General features: G+C 48.2%; 1 protein-coding gene across 1 annotated transcript; it reads left to right on the forward strand.

Moving 5' to 3' along the window:
• The first annotated feature begins 9,758 nt into the window (after nt 1-9,758).
• On the forward strand, nt 9,759-15,473 carry SHISA2 (shisa family member 2). Its single transcript, XM_065830636.2, has 2 exons — nt 9,759-10,404; nt 12,502-15,473. The coding sequence occupies exons 1-2, from the start codon at nt 10,101-10,103 to the stop codon at nt 13,053-13,055; spliced, it is 858 nt and encodes a 285-aa protein (XP_065686708.1). The 5' UTR covers nt 9,759-10,100; the 3' UTR covers nt 13,056-15,473.
• The last annotated feature ends 2,907 nt before the right edge of the window (nt 15,474-18,380 follow it).

Here is an 18,380-nt window from a genome sequence, read left to right on the forward strand (position 1 = left end):
TCCTTGGAATACATATTTGCCTATTTGAAAGATCATTTCCTGTTGTTCTCCTGTGTTTTAGGAGAAGCAAAAGCATCATTGTCTACTATGTAGAATTGTTTTTCCTAGAATTTAGATAATGCAAAATTATTCTTTGTGAAGTTAGGGCCCTGATCTCTGGATTGCAGTGTTGGTGAAGGGAGGTTTTGTGTTATGGATTTGTCTGGAATCTCTTTATAGTGTGCTGTACAAACCTGGGTCGTGCTGAGACATGACAGCACTAGGGATGGCTTAGTAAATTCAAAAGCAGCCTGAGCCTCCTGGGTATCTGTGTTCTGTTTCTTTTCACATTAAGGCAACAGTTATGTTTTAATTTACCCTAAGTGAAAAAGTGACTGTGTAATAACATAATCACATGCTGAAGTACAAAACTAAAGTCAAAATGGGATTATATTGCCAGAATATTACTTGGGTGATTGAATTTGGCCATGATTTTCAAGGATCAGCATTGTATACTTTTTTTTTTCCCAAATGTAAAGAAATGTAATATAATTAGAGTACAAAATACAATACCTTGAAGGTGTGGCTTGGTTTCCTTCAAGACAGACTAAGAAGCTGTCCTTTACTGAAACACCATGGAATGAAATCACGTCTGGATTATTTTGTCAGGAAAGAAAAATATGTACCAGAGGAAGGCTGAAGTCACATATGTAGGATGCAGTTCTCCACTGGTTTGTACGTTGTTGTACAGCTATGGTGTAAACTTACTTATGTGACCTCTGTCTTTTACCAGAAGTAACTTGTTCTTTTCTTTGCTGTTCTCCTTGCAATGAACGCAGCAGGAGGTAGGGTAGTGCTGTGCCTTAGACTGCTTGCTTCATGAACCTCTTCCTGGTTCAACACCTCCAAACTTTCTTTACACTCACAATTGTCCCTGTTCCTGACAAGCTGGCCAGCTTGGTACTACCACACGTATTTACTGCCTTCTTGCAGTTTGGGAGGGAGGAGGTTGGACTAAGGTGGAGTTGGATAGAGTTTATGCACCTTCCTCACCACAGGAAATCCAAATCCAGCTATACCCCCTGCATCTACACATTCATAATATAACTGCACTTTGAACCTCCATTACTTTTGAGCATCACTTTTAAAATGAAAAATATAGTTAAGGAATACAGGCTTAGTGGACTTTTTTCCTTCTTTGACATCAGTGGTAATTTTTTTTTCCAGTCTGCTACTCATGTTAATAGTAAAAATAATCCAGAGTTAGTTGTGTTAGCTCTTGCATGTTATTGGTTCTAATACCTGGCATGTCTAAACAGGAGATAAGAAAGAAGCACCTTGTAGGTTCTTAGTGAAAAATCCATCTGTGCTTTAGAATGTAAATGCCTTATGCTCCATAAAAGTTTCCTTCTGTAAAATTCTTGTTCAAGTTTATAAGAACGAAGAACTGGCTATGCACAAAAGATTTCCATCAATAAATTATGCAGGTTTTGGACTGATCACTGGAATTGTGCTGTCGGACCGTTTCCCTCCTCCCTCCCTTTAAGTACCTTCCAGTGCCATGGCTGGTATCTCCAGACGCCAATGGTCGCTTAAAGTACCACAGCAGTAGATTTGTACAACTTCTCATGAAAATCAGGAGTTGGGCTTGGGGAGGGGAGTGATGCAGAGCTGACACCCACAGCAGCTCTGGAAGGCAGCAGGTACCTGCTGGCATGGTGCTAGTGGAGCTTCATCCCACTGTAAGGTGCCATCTCCACCCCACCAGACAGGTAGGTTGCTGAAGAGGAGGAGCATGGAAGTGATGAGGGGGGAGATGTGTGGGGAGAAACGAGAGGATGTAGAGCACAAGGCTTCTGACTGTGAATGGGACGACATGTTTTAGTTCAGTTTGGAATCATTTCTTCTGAACTCAGTGTTGGACATTTATATGCTGGTATTTCTGTAGTCTAAAATCAACTGAGTTTGTAATATATATATATTTTACATTAGTTGAATGTTGCATGTAGTAGGTAGAAGTAGATGATCGTAGCAGTTTCATTTTCTACATAGGTGACACTTCTTTACTTGGTGGGTGGGGGAAATTTATGAATTAACTCTCTAACCAAAGGAATTAAAGTAAATGTAAAATTAAGAGAGTCCTATCAGGATTCCAGTCACCCTGTTCAAGAGTGCAGCTTCCCCCAGGTGGCAGAAGGCTGCCAGTTATAATACATACTGCCACCTTTTATTTCCAGGTCATTCACTTTTCTTTACACTCTTTCTTTTTAAGTAGTAGGATTTTGTTGAACTTCAATATTTGAATGATTCTTCTAACCCATTTGACTCCTGTTATGAGGTTTATTACTTAATGCTCTTTTACTCAACCTCAGGAATTTAGTCTTTATAGCCCATCGCTACAGCTGAGGTGCCACAGTGAGGAGGTGAGTAGGCCGCATGTTACTTCAGCTTTGAAAACTTTTCCAAATAATGGTTTGCTTTCTATTTTCTCACCTTTTAGAAGTAAGGTAGTTCTAGCTTCTTATGAACAAGTTATGATTAGATTCAGAAGCTTCTACAAACTAGAAAAATCATCTAGGTTGATTTTACTTTTGTTTGAATATAGATCTGCCTTCACCAGGTTATTGGGTCAATTCTGTTGAACACTTGCATGGAAACCTTGGCATGCCTACTGCTGCCCTGAACAGGTCAATACCTGAGCAGGGGAAAGATATTTTGCTTGTTCGTTCAACTAACGTTTCACAGATTGATGGATTTCCCTCTTTCTTTTCTCTTCAATGCAGGTGTCACTCTGCGGCATGTGTTTGGGCAGCAGCAGGAGGGCAGCTTTCTAGGCCGTCGTGTAATCGCTTCCAAAATCCAGTTTTGATTAGAGGCTGGTGTATATCAACTGGGCAAGAAATCCCTTGCTGGCTCTGTGTGTTTAATGTGGCACATTCTGGTAACAGGGAATGCTTCAGTGGGGATGATCCCAGTCACAAAAGCAAGCTAGGATGAGGCTTTGATCAGACACTACAGTGTGGTAAAAAGGGAAAGAAACACAGACTTGACAAATATTCAAAATCAAACTCTTGCATGAAACTTGAAATTCTGAAAAATACCATGTACCCTAGTAAGAGAAGAAGAAGGTAAGTTTTCATGGGGAAAAAAAAGGGTGACAGGCAGCTTGAGCAGATTTACAGTTGGGTGAAACCTTGGAGGGGGGGGAAATATGCACAAGCTATGTACAGCTGGGTAGCTAGAGCTAGTCTATTAACTCCGTGTTTAAGTACATAAATAGAAGCTATTCTAAATGGAAAAAAACACCAAAAACCTCTTGTCCTCTTAGCAGTGTTAGCATTTCTTGGCTGTTGGGACTACCTTTATTTCTTTATCAGTATAAACGTAAAGGAATTGAACCTTTGAGCTTAAACACTTCTGCTGCTGTTCTCTCCAGGGATAAGGTAAGGTACATCTGCTAAAGGAGTCCTTACTGAAAAAACATCCATCTTTCAACAAAAGGCTTGGAATGGGTGTACCCAAACGCTGAATGGGTGCACTGGCAGGGAGCAGTTAGGCCAGCGCTCCCCTAGTCCTTAATGGAGTGGGGACACCTTTCCAGCTCTGCTGGGGATGAGTGAAGGAGTGCTGGGCAGCACACCTGTGTCTCACCAGGATGTCGCTTTTGTGGTTCCGTGCAGCTGTGCTCAGTGCAGCAATCCAGTCTGATGCCTCCTTCATCGTTAGCAGCCATGCCAAAGGCAGCTACAGTGGTTCTGGTTTAACGTCAGGTCAGACAAAGTGAGTTGACAGAAGTGATGGCAAAAGGAACATGCTCACCTTAATGCCATGGAAATCAGCCTTAGAGTGCACATTATATCAGTTTAAAATAGCAATGGTCCTTTTTTCTTTTACCTTTCATTTTGGCTGCTGGTTAAGGGAACTGGTGGTGGTTGGAAGGAACCAGCTGCAGCTAACGTTGCCATTGCTCACCCCACGGTAGCTGTGTAATGTTTAAACTACAAGAGCAGCTTCCAGTGAGCAGACAGGTATTTGCCTGGCTACCTCTGGCAGCCAAACCAGAGCAAACCTGATCCCCAGGGAGGGCGAGACCCATGCTGGCTGTTAGCTAAGCTGATCAGAAGGCCCACAAGGTTAAAGCTCCTACTTGAGCCTGTGGTAGTGAAGTGAAGTTGATGCTGAGCTCTGCTCTAAGAGTAAAGAGGGAAGACTTTTAACATTGTTTATGTTGGCTTGGTAATGCTCTGTCAGTGCCATTAGCAACCTCGGAGATGTGTCTGGGATGTGCAGAAGTGGCTGGAATCGCAGGGAGGCTGTGGCAGCTCATCCAGATTGCCCTGTGCAGGGCAAGAATTGCTGTACTGAAGATGCATGTCTAATGCAAATGCCTATTAGCTTAAATTTATACCTTACTAGTAAAAGTATTTACCTAGAAATGTGTTTCTGAATAATTTTTCACTTCACACTTGCGAAGTGTCACCTTCCTCACCACCTCTCCACGTGCCTTATTTCTAGCACAGCTGTTGAGCGTTGCTCTGTCACGGTGACGCCCACGCTGTGGTGGTAACGGGGCTGCAGAGCTGCTGAGAAGTACCAGGGCAAAAGGGATACTTGGGCTCAGGGAGATGGGTGGTGATAGCATTCCTGCAGCGACAGAAATAGTAACATTAAAAACCAAGCGCTGTTGCAGAGTGGTGGATGTGTCATCGAAAGTTAGCCCTGAGAAGGGAGGGGGGTGTGACATGCAGCGCCTCGTTGCTAGGTTGTCATTGCTAGGTTGTGGCATCTTGAAGGTAAGTCATATTTGTGCTATACTATTGATGTTAAGTGAAATAGCAATGATGCAAGCAGGCACAGTCCATTTTACTGCTTTTGTAAGCAGTGTAAAAAAAAAAAAATCATTATCTAGAAAATATTCTCATAAATGTTGTTAATTTTCTGCACCAAGTTGCTGCTTCTTGCTCATCTGTGCTAATAATCACTATGTAAGATCAAAATCTGCAGATTAAGTTGTAGCTTAAGTCCCGGTGAACCATACCCAGAGGAAAAGCACATTTTTCCTGTCTGGAGCTTGTTAACCTCACTGCCCAGGCAGCACCCTGTGCTACAGCTGCGTAGTGATGCTGCTTTCACTCTATTGTGCCTAAATCCTTTGTCTTGCACTCTGACATTAGGAGAGCAACAGTACAATTCCGTTTCTCTTCCTGCATTTGATAAAATGCTCATGCTTTATGCTCTATGCAGCGTAAATTGGACTCTGAATGTGGAAAACTCCAGTACTTTAGGGTTTTTCTTTTTTCAATTCAAATAACTTTATAGTAATGATGCCTTGTCAAACTGACCAGTGTCACTGGGAGGGCAGGCTGTGGAAAGATGGATTTAGTCCCTAATAATAATTCATCCTCCCTTCTTGTCTTAGGAGGGGAAAAAAGCTAAAATTCTTTCTTTTTTGCTAGTGGTTCAGGTAGTTGGCTACAGCAGAAATACAATTTCATTAGGAAATGGCACCCCTTTCAATCTGAAGATGTGCACATCAGCTTTGTGTCTTTTATAATCTAATGCCAATGTCTTGTGTCTGCAGTAAGCGGGAGCTTCAGAAATCAATGTACTAAGTAAGACTCCAGGGAGAAGAGCATGACAATTGTATTGATCACAGCTGAGTAGCCGGGCAATGCTAACAAACTTCCTAAAGCCCCCGTCTGACAGGGCTCAGCGTTGAAACAGGAGGATGCTTTCTGAGAAACGGCCTCCTCCTTACCTTGTTGCAATACTCCCCTCATGAATTTGGAGGGAGATGTCCCCCAGCACTGTTACCTGGTCAGCTCGCTCCTCTCTGCCCCCATCCCTTCACCCCGCTATCGAAAGAGCAGTGCATTTTGGAGCCGGCCCAGCGATAGTGGAGGTGTCTGTGTTGGCTGTGATAACATGGTGCCAGCGCTGATGTCCGATGTCACCTCTGCGTGCGCCGAGACAGTGAGCGCTGATAGCAGAACCCGAATCTCTGCGTGTTGATGTGCTTGGTGCCGGTGCAGCCACTGCAGATTCACTGACCGGCCCTTGAGTGTGCAAACTTCATATCATTTCATTTGAGGTTATTTTTACAGCCTTTTGATTCTTTCTGTGAGATTTTTTTGTTTTTCCTTGGGTCATCTTGTTCTAATTATTCTCCAGGAAATGAGAGCAAATAAAAGAAAGCCTTTCTGCCATGAATACACGTGTATTTTAAAATACAGTTATTAAATATGTTCCCTAAGCAGAAATAAAAACCAGGCTGGCTTAGGCAAGTAATACCACAATTGGAGAAGCTGTTTGGGCCTTTAAATATACTGATGGTGTTTAAATAACACCACAGGTATATCTACATTAGTGTAAAAGGTAGCTAATAGCCAGAGCAGGAGGAGACAAATTAAGCTCTTTTATTCTGGTAACTATCCTCACCTGGGAAATTATGTTAGTGGAACGTGTCAGTATGGGCTGCAGTCTTGATTACAGCAGCTCTCTGTACAAACCCCATAGCGATGGTGTTCTAATAACGGTACTCTTCCCACTAACCTCACACGGGGGCAGCAAGGCATTGCTTTATCAGCAGGAAATACAGTTTTACCTGAGAAGCAACTTTGCCAGGACAAAAGTAGAAGATGCTGGGATTTCTGCCTCCACGGGGACACGTTTATAAATCAAAAAACAAAATTAAACAAAAACCAAACGAATTAGTTTTTATATAACTAAACACCTCTGTACTCAGCTTGGCTTTCAGAAGGGAATTGATTGCGTTATTTTGTATTACCAGGAAGAAGAATCTTCTTCTGATGAAGTGTTGAGCTGCAATATGTAAGTGTACAAACTGCAATAAAATCCAGCTCTTGCAGTAAGCATGGCCTGGCTTTTACATGCCAAGAGATCTAAATGACAGTACCATGATGGCGGCTTGTAGATTTTCTCTGGGAGAAGGGAGGAACAAGACTTCAGGTTATAAATTTTAATTTACAATCCAGATTTGCAACGTTGTGGACACAACTGCAGAGACAAAGTAATTCCCAAATGCAGATTTTCAAGGTTTCTAATGAGGCTGCAAAATTGTTTGATGGTAGATATAGTAGATACACTAGCTAAATATAACGAGAAAGGTACATAAATGCCTCTTTGGCATGCAAGGCTGGGCAATGAAAAACAGGTAATCTCACATAGACCCAAGTGACTGGGGTACCAAGAATCAGTACTAAATATCCCAAAGGGGAAGAGAAAAAAATAATCCATCCGCCATCTAAAGTTTATCTATCTCCAATGGGTTGAAAGGAAGAGGGGACAGGAGCTGCTCCCAGTTCTGTGTCTCTTTTACCATCAAGGGAATGGGGCAAGTTGCAGAGCATGGGTTGAAAATACGACAGGGAAAGCAAAACATCCTGAACAGCAAGAGCCATGTACAGAGCCACAGAAGCTCACAGCAGCTCAGGGAGTCGTGTTGCAGAGTTTTCCTCTTCCTGGCTCTAAAGAGATTCCAACCAAAATAGACAAAGATACAGAACAAGGTGACAGGTCTGTGTTCCTACTTCATCTTGGAGAATTTGTAAGACGTAAAGGGGAGGGCCTGTTGTTTCTCCCTTATTGTTACAGCTTCCTCCGATCTGTCCTTTCTCTTCCCTCCTTCCTGTCCCCTGCACGCTGGCACAGCCGGTCCCCACAAATATTTGCAGTTCCTCGCTGTGGCCGGTTCAGCAGCTCACACTCAAGGTGGGACGTTTGCTTTCCTGCTTGTGAAGGGCAAAGAACATTTCTACTGAGCCAAAGACCTCAGAAAACTACAACTACTAGTAGTAGAAGCTTGGATACTTTTAGAAAAAAAAAAATCAAAGCAGATAATAGAGATTTATAGACTATGTGATCATTATTGACTGTCTCTCGGCTTTAAAAATCTTTGTCAGCTCAATGTGGTTAAAAGCCACAAGATGCTCAGTTTGATGGCAAATGGAATGTGGCAGCCTTAGTGATGAGTTAAGTTTACACTGAAAAAGGATTGAGTTAATGTTATCAAATTGATAGGCACAGGACAATAACTTTTTCAAGATGCAGAGTGGCTGCTTTTGGGTTTGCTGGATTTTTTTTATTGTGCTTTACATTTTAAATAATAATATTACCTGACCAGCTTGTAAAGACAGCTAGAAAAAAAAATCTTTGCTAATTACTGTATCGCTGACTACATTCTAGAGCACTTTGCAAAGTGCCAAGTGTCTTAAGTTTTACGAAAGCATAGTGAGATGTGCTGTTATCTCTGGTTTTACCCAGACAAGACAAATTCTGAGCTTGAATATAAAAAGTACCTGTTACAGATAATCTCTGCAAGGGGTCTGGTGCTGGTATTTTGTTACGATCAGGGCTCCTGAATGGGAATAAATAGTCCCCTTTTTAACTACCTAGCATCTATCTTCTAATACACTGTTATTGCTACTGAAAGATCCAATTTAATGAGTATCAGTGGAAAGTATTTTGCTTGCCATGTATAAAAGAATCAAGAAGCTGCTTTCCTAACTGTGAGAATGTCAGTCCCACCCAGATTTAAAGAAAATGATCTTGCAGGAAGCTCTGTGTGAGCAAAGGTGTTCAACAGCTGCTGGGCCAGTCCTGGGGGCTGCCAGACACCCCGGTGGGTCACCAATGGGAGCTTGTGGTTTATAACTTCTTCCCCAGACGATGCCTTTCCCTGGCCATGTGTCGAGGCGGACCCACAGCACGGGGTGTCTGGGGCGATGGGTGCTCTGGGCCACGCAGGCTGGTGGCATGAAACCTGCCTGCCTGCGGTGCGCTCCTCACCTCAAACCCAGCGTGCTGGAGCTGAGCGGGTTCTGAGATGGAGCAGCCCGAACTCCATTGTTTGAATCACTGCAAGTTTCTTCTCATTCATCCAGCTGGGTTGATATGGGCAAAGCAGAACCTGTCCTGCTGCAATCCCGCTTTTCATCTTGGTAACTACCAGCTTTTCTAAAGGTTGGCTGCTCTGGGTTACTCGTCCTCTCTGGGGTGAGGCAGAGGCTGCCCCGCCTGTGCTCTGGCTGTGGGCTGAGCTGGGAAAGAACGTGCTGGGAGCAGCAGCGAAGCTGAGGGGGCAAAATGCAATTACCTGTGCTGTAATTTGACCAGAATCTGCTGCCCCAGACAAATACCTCTGTGAAAGCCTGCAGCTGCTGAGGAGCGTCTGAAAAGAGTGAGAACAAAAGGGAGATGAAAATAGAGGGGGAAGGACTGGTGTGTTATTAGTGAAAGACAATCATTTAATTGAAGTAGAAAAGCTTGAAAGAGAAACAAACATAATTTTGCTGTCACTGCAGGGAAATGGTTTCGCAGCAGGATTTAAAAACGGCAAGTTATCAGAGCTACCACTTTTCTGCCTTTTTAAATCGATCCAATGTCTTGCATGCAGAAGTTCCGCTTGGTAATATCCGAGTTGTTTTTAATCTCTCCACAGCTGTCTAACTCTCTCGCCACCTCAGCAGCTCGGGCAGGTTTGGCAGCCCCTTTCCTGGAGCCGCCGCTGGCTGTGGAGATGTTCCGCGGCAAAAACACGCGTGGATTCCCGCGGCGGCGCGTGTCCCTGCCCGGCGGGGCGCGGGGGCTGGTTTGGGAGGTGGGGGCGGGCAGCGGAGCGGCTCCCGGCGGCAGCGACACCTCGGTGCTGCAGCCCGTGCCCTCGGCGGGCAGGGGCCGCGGGGACGCCCCGTCGGGCGGGGGCGGGGCGGGCGCATGCGCACTCGGCCGCCGCCGCTGCCTATAAGGGTGCGGCGCGGGTGCCCCCGCCGGAGCAGCGGTGCCGGACGGGGCGGGCGCGGCGGGTCGGTGTCCCGCGGGCGGGCAGAGGGTCACATCGCACCCGCCTCCCCTCGCCCATGGGCGCGGCGCAGGGCGCAGGCCGGGCCGTCGCGGTGCGGCGGCGAATAGGGAGCAGCGAGTAGCGGCGCCGCCCGCCCCCCCGCGCTGCCCGGCCGGTCCTTCCCGGCGGCGGCTCCGCAACCCCGCGGGCCGGTCCCGGGCATGCGGCGGCAGGACCCGCGGCGAGACTCCCCGCAGCGCGGCGGCTGCCTGCCCCGCGGGGCCGGGCGGCGCTGCCCCGGCGCGGGGGGGCTCTGACCATGCGGGGCGGGCGCTGCTGGCTGCTGCTGGCGGCGCTGGGCTGGCTGCTGCCGGCGGGGACCGCGGCCAGCGGCGAGTACTGCCACGGCTGGCTGGACGGGCAGGGCGGCTGGCGGGACGGCTTCCAGTGCCCCGAGCGCTTCGACGGCGGCGACGCCACCATCTGCTGCGGCAGCTGCGCCCTCCGCTACTGCTGCTCCAGCGCCGAGGCGCGCCTGGACCAGGGAGCCTGCGACAACGACCGGCGGCAGGGCGGCGGCGAGCCGGGCCGGCCCGGCAAGGACGGCCCCGACGGCGCGGCAGGTGAGGCGGCCCCGGCCCGGCCCCGGCGGTTCCCTGTGCCTCGGTGGCTCCGGGGGAGCCGCCGCTTTTGCGGCAAAGTTATCGTCCCGCTCCTTCCCCTTGTTGCTGGTTCCTTCCACCGATGGGTCGTGGGGCAAAAAGGATGGAGGTGGGGCCAGCCAAGCCCTTCTGCAGCCGTTAAACGGGAAAAAGTACCCGCGCTTAGATATACTGCTTTTTGTCTTCCTCCGATTTGAAAGTCCAGCCCTGTCGTCCTTAAAAGTAGGTGACACCACTGGCCCACAGCCTTGTCGTGTGCGGCTCTGCCACTGCTCCGAGTTGGTTTCTCAGCCCCGTTTGTGCTGACGATTAAAAAGGAAAGGAAAAAATGAGACTCTATATGAACAAGACACAAAGAAAAAGTAACGTGACATTTCAAAATGACTTTTGGCTGGTCCCTGCTCTGATGGTATATGTTGTTCCAGCTCAGATACCTCTACTTATGACTGTTTTTTTACAACATTGAATTTCAAGGCTAATCTCAAGTCTTTCTGCTGCTGTTTCAAAAGAGCCTCAGTGGCTTCCCAGCACCTTGCTGCCATCCCCATGTGCTGAGCACACCAGAAGTAGCCTGAAGTGATGTTATAATTAGGACAGATTTACTTGGAAAACTTGTGTGTTATAGTCTGTAGCAAGTGCATGCACCTGCTCAAGAGCTACTGTAGTGCCAAGCACAGAAGTGGAGATAATTTTTTGCAAGCCTTTTGTTTAAAAAGTGCAGAAATTGCAGAAGAAATGGGAGAAATCTGGCCCTTTGGTTAATAACTCACCCCACATAATCAGCTGTGTGAGGAGGTGTTCTGACTTGAGTGGACAGATAAACCCTTTTTGCAGTTCTGAGAACAAAACATTTTTCTTAACAATTAATTTTCTTAGTAATTGATATTTACTGCTCAGCAGGTTTGGGAGCCGTTGCCCTGCACCAGCACTGGTTTAACTTGCTGGGGGGGCAGCTGCATCCCCTGTGCGCAGGGCACGTCCTCGGTGGCATTAGCCAGGGCCAGGCAGGGGCTCCGCAGCCCTGCCCGAGTCTCAGGGCTGACAGGTTTCAGTGGAGGTGATGAAGCTCAGGTGTGTTACTGGCTGTGTTCACAAGCACTGAAGGGAGCACCTTCCCCGTGTTACTCCTGGATATATCCGTGCAGATTTCTTACTGTAGCAAACAGCTTTTTTTTTCCCCTGGGAGTGCAGAGCAACTGGAGCCCAGGTCCTTCCAAGGGTGGGGATCACCATCCGCCTGTAGGGCTCCCAACCCCACCCCTGAGGCATCACCTGTACCTTTTGCTCATGCCCCTTGCCCACCCGCACTCCTGCCCTGACATCCCTTCTTTAAGCCTTGCAAGGAGGGCTGTGGGTTGCACTAGTCAATCTCCAGAGGTCCCTTCCAACACTAACCATTCTGTGAAGCTTTGGAGCATGGTGCCGTTGCCCCACTGCCTGCCCCTGGTTTCTCCCCAAACTCAGGGCTGAAGCTCAGAGCAGCCAGACGTTCATCTGTGTGGCAGGGGGGTGGCAGAACCCCCTGAGGGCTGCCCGGCTGTCCCCCTGCCCTGAGGGGTGGCAGCAGCCAGGGGGGACTGGCGATGGGGAGGGATGTTACGCAGTGCCGTGGTTTGACCACCTTGTGCTCCCAAGCCCTGAGCAGGTATCCTGCCCCCATAGTATCTCCCTACAATGCTGTTCAAACCCAGTGCTCTCTTGCCTGATTTTTCTGGTGGGGTGTATTGGAGACAAGATCTGCTGAGGTGTGGTGCGCTAGTTGATGTGGACTGGGCCACCATCAGCATGAATGAGCTGTTCTCCCTTGAGGTGTGAGCTGTGGGCTTTCCCCTTGCTAATAACTTCAAAGATGTTTTGGTAACTCCAGCCATTATTTTAGCAGGTCTTTTTGTCTTCCCTGTGGAAAATGCTTAGTTGCACACACAGCTTTTGGTTCTCACCCTGCACTGACCCACGCTGTGGGGAGGTGGGCTCAGCCTGGGGCGGGTGGGACCTTCTGCCAGAGCGGCTGAGGTTTGTCTGTGTCTCCCAGTGACGAAGTTTTCCTTACTGTTGCAGTGCCCATCTACGTGCCGTTCCTTATTGTTGGATCTGTATTTGTCGCCTTCATCATCTTGGGGTCACTGGTGGCCGCTTGCTGCTGCAGGTGCCTGCGGCCCAAGCAGGAGCCCCAGCAGAGCCGAGCCCCCGGGGGCACCCGCCTAATGGAGACGATCCCCATGATCCCAAGTGCCAGCACATCCCGGGGCTCCTCCTCCCGCCAGTCGAGCACAGCTGCCAGCTCCAGCTCCAGCGCCAACTCGGGAGCCAGAGCACCCCCGACCAGGTCCCAGACCAACTGCTGTTTGCCGGAAGGGACCATGAATAACGTCTATGTCAACATGCCAACGAACTTCTCGGTGCTGAACTGCCAGCAGGCGACCCAGATTGTGCCGCACCAGGGGCAGTACCTGCACCCCCCGTACGTGGGCTACGCTGTGCAGCACGACTCGATGCCGCTGACCCCGGTGCCCCCGTTCCTCGACGGTCTGCAGAGCGGCTACCGGCAGATCCAGTCTCCCTACCCGCACACCAACAGCGAGCAGAAGATGTACCCAGCTGTGACTGTGTAGCGCTGACGCCTTCCTCCCCCTCCCACCTGACAGGTTTTAATATCTAAACTGAACGGAGGAGAAATACTTCCTCGGAATGAAGCTCCCAGAACATCACTTGTAAATAATTTTGCAAGGCTCATGCATGTCAGACAGTGTTTATAAACCATTTATTTTCTTCGGGGTCCATTGCCAGAAACTGTAGGATGATATCTTTGAATTAACGTTGCCAGATACGCTCTCATTCCAGCGCATGATTTACAGCGGCGAAGGATTATGCTGAAAATGCATATGCATTTCAGATCACTGTACTTGCGAGATAAATGCCGGAACCATTAAGTGCCCTTCAGGTATGACATGGTCAGAAGTATTTGCCTAATTAATTCACAGAAAGAGTTTTGTTACACTGTACAAGACCGCCGTACTTACTTAGGAAACCTCTTTCCTCCTCTCCCAGCTGCTTAGTGACATTTCCCGTTGCTTTCCAGACAATCACGACTGAGAGCCGAACGGTGCAATTCCTGCCTGCTGGGTGCTGGTACCGGCCCCCGTGTTTTCTTACGTGCCCCCGGTTTGGGGTGCAATGCCACAAAAGGCTTAGTCTTGCAAAGACCAGTTTTCTTTGTCTCAGATATTTATGTAGGAATTAGAAGAGTGTGAATTATTCAGCTCTTCCTTCCAGTGCACTTGAAACCCTTCTTGATTTGGTTTTGCCTCAAGATCAGGACCCAGTAGTGCTTTGCACAGACTTTGTTTATCTTTGTGAACTTTTTACTAAAAACAGGGTATGAGGTGTTTGCTCTTCCTGACGCTCAGCAAAGCGTTTGGTACAGCTGGCAGCATCTGAGCTGAAACCGCCTTTGCAGAGAAAGGTCGGACTGTGACTCCAAATACGCCTGATTGAACCTCACTTCCCATGAAACAGTAAACTCAGACCCAAACCCTGCTTGTGATTGAGTCTGACCGTAGGAAAACGGGCTTTGTTGCCCCACCAGCCCACCCTGAGACTGGTGGAGGTTCGAAACCCATTCCCATTTCTTCTTTACTCATGGGACAGAGGAGTAGGAAGGCACAGCTGTATTTTAAAACAAGGTAAAAGGCCCGAACAAAGGATGAAGGTGCTTGTGGCTCCCAGTGATGCGCGGGGGTCAGGGAGGAGTGTGATACTGGAGGGGACACACTTTGCACTGGAGCTGCTGGCTCCGTCCAGCTTGGCTTCGTCTGGGGAAAAATACCACAACAGCACACCAGGAGTAATCAGACTGTGCCTACTGTGATGTATCACCCTGGATGCAACAAACTGAACTGTTTAAGGCTGGTTTTGTCTTAAAAAAGGTGGTCTCTACATTTCCATCCAGTTACTCTTCAGCCAAAAAAAACCGCAACAGAGGATGGGGGGGTGTGCGTGCCAAAACAGGGCAGTTGCAGTAACCAGAACACATAAAAGGTTTCTTATTGTCTGATACTGTATCAGTATGTAGCAATAACTGTGATACTACTATTTTTTTGTATGTCTGTTTTTACTTTACACATACATGCAGGAGCATTGCCAAATGCAAAGGTTTGCTTGTAAACATGACACACACAAGCAGTGGGCAGAAATGCTTTGGCCACTCACACATGAAAATGAACAGGACTTTACGCCAGCTCTGCTGTTGTGGCTGCCGTCACCCCATCTAGCGCCTAGGACCTGGACAGACAGATTGGCTGATGAGACCAGGCTGGGCAGCTTTGGCAAGGCAGGGACCACCTGCGGGCAGCACCAGGTGCTGCTCGGCCCTGGCCTGCTCTGCCCCTCAGGGCAGCTGGGTGCTCCCGGGCTTTTGAAGGACCCAACGTACACTCGGGTCTCATGGAGAATTAGGTTCCTACCTTCCCAAGTTCTGTCTGAGGAAGCAAAGCAGCTCAGGCACTCTGACCTTGCAAAGCCGAGTTTGCATCTGGTGCGGGGGCTCGCGTGCCTTTGGCTGCTGGTGGCTTTGGCAGGAGCTGGAGTTGCTTGGGCCCTGGTGAGACCCAGCCGGTGGCCAGAAGACGAGCCCATCCCACCTTCAGTATTGTTCCCAACTGTGAACCCCATCAGCACTTGCCTCCCACCGTCAGGGCCCTGCCTGCCTTGCACCTGCCCGGCCAGGACACCTCCTCTGACCTTTGAAATTCAGGTGAACCTCTTTGTACATTGTTTACTTGTTAAATTTAAGTCTGTAGAAATTAATTTACAACTGAAAGCAGAGAAACCTGAGTTGTAATAAAAGGATGTTTGTGAGATGTGGTGGGTTTTTGCGTATTTTTTTTTTTTGTCATGTACAGTAATGTAAGACCAATATTACTATTTGCTATAGCTTTTACATCTCTGAAAAGGCACTTGCTTTAAAGTGTTTAATACAAATGAAGAAAAAAAAGCCCCCTTTGTTTCTTAATAAACACTTTATGGTGTGATTTTTTTTTTTGTTTGCTGTGTTACAGGTTTTTTTTCATCAGTTGATGCTTTGTTTTCCCAAGTCCACAAGCATGTGTCTGACCAGCCTAGCTCCCCAGACCCTGGCAGAAAGCGAAGTGGTGGGTTTTAGCTGTGTATTTAAAGAATAACAGTAAAAACAACTCAGGAGGCTGAGTGCCGTTCCCCAGTGGGGCATGTCTGAGGGGGCTGGTGTGGGTGGAGAGCAGAGAGGGGCTGTTTGAGCATCAGGTGAGCTGAGGACCCCTCCCATCACAGTGCTCATGGGGATGGATAGGGAGCAGGATGAGCAGAGCCCATGTCTCTATCAGGCTCCCCCTTTCCAAATGACACCAAATTCTCTGCAGCAAACGGCATTTTTCAGAGGATTTTGGATTCAGTTGGCACTGTGGTTCCCAGCCATGCACTTTGACCTTGTAACTCTCAGTAAGTGGCTGTGCTGTTTCCACCTTCCTGTGCACAGGAAACCTTCTCACTTGCACAAACCTTGTCCTTATAAGTGAGAGGAATAACTGTTGTGCCGGGGGGGTGTAACTCAGCCCAGGACAAGGCCACTTTGCTGTCCCAGTGTTTGCTCCCTCCTGCTGCTGGTGGCACTGACGCTGCCCTGTGGAGTCCAGCACGTGGGTGCGGGCAGAAAGGGCATGGACAGGAAATGAGGACTCCTCAGACATGCATGTTTGCAGCTCAAATAAATAGGAAATAGCAGGCTAGGAAAAAATGTAGCCTTGGTCAGTCCGTACATAGTGTGTCTCAAAATGCTACCGCTTCCTGGTGTCTGGGGGGGAAAAGGAGCAGGGCAGAAACCTGGAAGTGGGGGGGGTTCAGCCACAGCTTTGAGCAGATGTGCTGAGCACTTGGCCTCTTCTGCTGCTAAGTGTTTGTTGCAAAGCTTTTTCCTGTAGTTTTATGGAGTGTGGTTTGTTCTGTTTTGTGGTTTTTTACCTTGGTCAAGAGAGGTAGGGGCTTTTTCCTGCTGCACATGGTAACTAAGGATGACATGGGGAAGCAGTGCATGGAAACAGTTGCTGATAAACTCTGTTAAAGCAAAAGTGCCTTTATTTACTTTTAATGGGCTACAGTGCTAGCTGAGACCCAGGATCCAGTTGGTTGCAACTCAAAAGGAACAGTCCCACGTGTAATAGGATAACTGGAAAACCCCAGTGCAGTGCTGCTGGCGAGTGCTGGGCCACAGCAGCACAGGGACAGGCCCAGACCAGGGACCAGGACGAGCACACTGGCTCTCGGGTCCCACCAATGACTGTGCATCTGTTCCTTGTCTTTGTAATGCAAGAGCCTGAAACCTGAGAATTTAAAAAAAAAATAAAATAAAAAAAATTATCACAGTCACACTTCTAAACCTACTACGTGGCCCATAAATACATTTTTAGCCTTATATGGCTGTAAGAAGCACTGGAAATGCTCCTGCAGCCCTGGCTGCGTGCTCCCCGTGGGGCTCTCTGCTGCGGGTCATGCAGCCCGGTGCAGGATGGCACACAGCTCAGGAAACCTGCCCTGCCTGGCCATGCACCCCACCTGCCTTCTTGCTTGCTCAATTTCATCCCATTAGTCAGTCCCTCCCTCCCAGACTGCCCTAAACAATTCCTCTTTTTTCCTGCTGTTTACACCTCTTAAATTTATGTTCTCTCTCACTTGCAGCTTAAAGTGCACAGTGCGCTTTTTCAGTGCCTGGTTCTGAATACATTGCCGTGTGTTTCAGGCACTGAAGTATTCTGTACTGACCGTGCCAGAGACCATGTTCATGAGAAGCAGTGATGATGCGGGGAAGCCAGCAGAACACACACAGGCTGGGCTGGCACTGGCTTACCCATAGCACAGACCAAGGTGCTGCTGGTGTCCTTAAAGGGGGAACAGTGGTTGCACTGGTGCCCCACGGCAGCTGTACCCAACCCTCCAGGCTTGGCCAGCACTGACCCACTTTGCCCAAACCATTGAGCCATGCACAGGAACAGCACAAAACCATCACCGGCCACATTACCCCCTCACAACAGACGCGTGGAGAACCACTTGGAAATGTCTCACCTGTTAGCCAGGTCCGGGCAGAGGACAGAGCCTGTTCCTCCCCATCAGCAGGAGGGGTTTGTGTGCCCCACACAGCTCTTACCAGCCATCGCCATGTTTATTAGGGGACAGCGGAGCGTGGTGCAATTAGAGGCCATTCTTTAATGTAGCCCATAATGCCCACAGCAGAGCCAGCACGGGTTTTGGTCCCAGCTCAGCACATTAACCGCAGCACCTTTCTTTCAAAATATCTAATTTGCTGTTCACTTTTGGTATTGCCAGAGCTCTTCTTTCCCCTCCAGATTCCCTGCTTTCCCGTTCTTTTCCTCCCACTGAAGTTGTTACTAAATATTATTCCCCACATGTATTCCCTTGCATTTTTCCAAGCTGAATCTCATTTTATTGCTTCCTGCTCATATTTCTTGCTTCTCTGTAGGTCCCTTTGTATTATTTCTCTGTCCTCAGTGGGGTATGCAACATTTTCCTGCACAGGATCACTTGCAAATGGACTGAACAAGTCACTTAAGCCTGTGCCATCCTTTCACCCCTTGCCTATTTGTAATAGATAAAGCCAGCTTTGACATGAATCAAAGCTCTCCGATTGCAAGTGCCTCCAGCATTGCTCTGGCTGCTGGCTCTGGCAGAAGAAGGTTAACTTAATTTACATTTCCTTAATATTCATCAGTTTTGGTGGTTATTTCTGATGAGATGAAAGCACGCAGGTAACAACTCAAAGAGTCACCCTCTCTACTGGGCAAGGCTGGTGGGTACCTGCAGCTTGCTAAGGAGAGACACAGTTTCCTTGTTTGCATTGTAGACAGCATGTCAGGAAAGCTGAAGGACAATTTACCTTAAACTCTGAAAAC

The sequence above is a fragment of the Patagioenas fasciata genome, chromosome 1 (assembly GCF_037038585.1).
Source record: "Patagioenas fasciata isolate bPatFas1 chromosome 1, bPatFas1.hap1, whole genome shotgun sequence".
Classification (NCBI taxonomy): domain Eukaryota; kingdom Metazoa; phylum Chordata; class Aves; order Columbiformes; family Columbidae; genus Patagioenas; species Patagioenas fasciata.

Bases quoted from the DNA above. Each gene is read 5' to 3' on its own strand.
- SHISA2 (XM_065830636.2), top strand. From the start codon at position 10,101: ATGCGGGGCGGGCGCTGCTGGCTGCTGCTGGCGGCGCTGGGCTGGCTG. The intron at 10,405-12,501 runs GTGAGGCGGCCC...TTACTGTTGCAG, and splicing joins CGGCCCCGACGGCGCGGCAG to TGCCCATCTACGTGCCGTTC.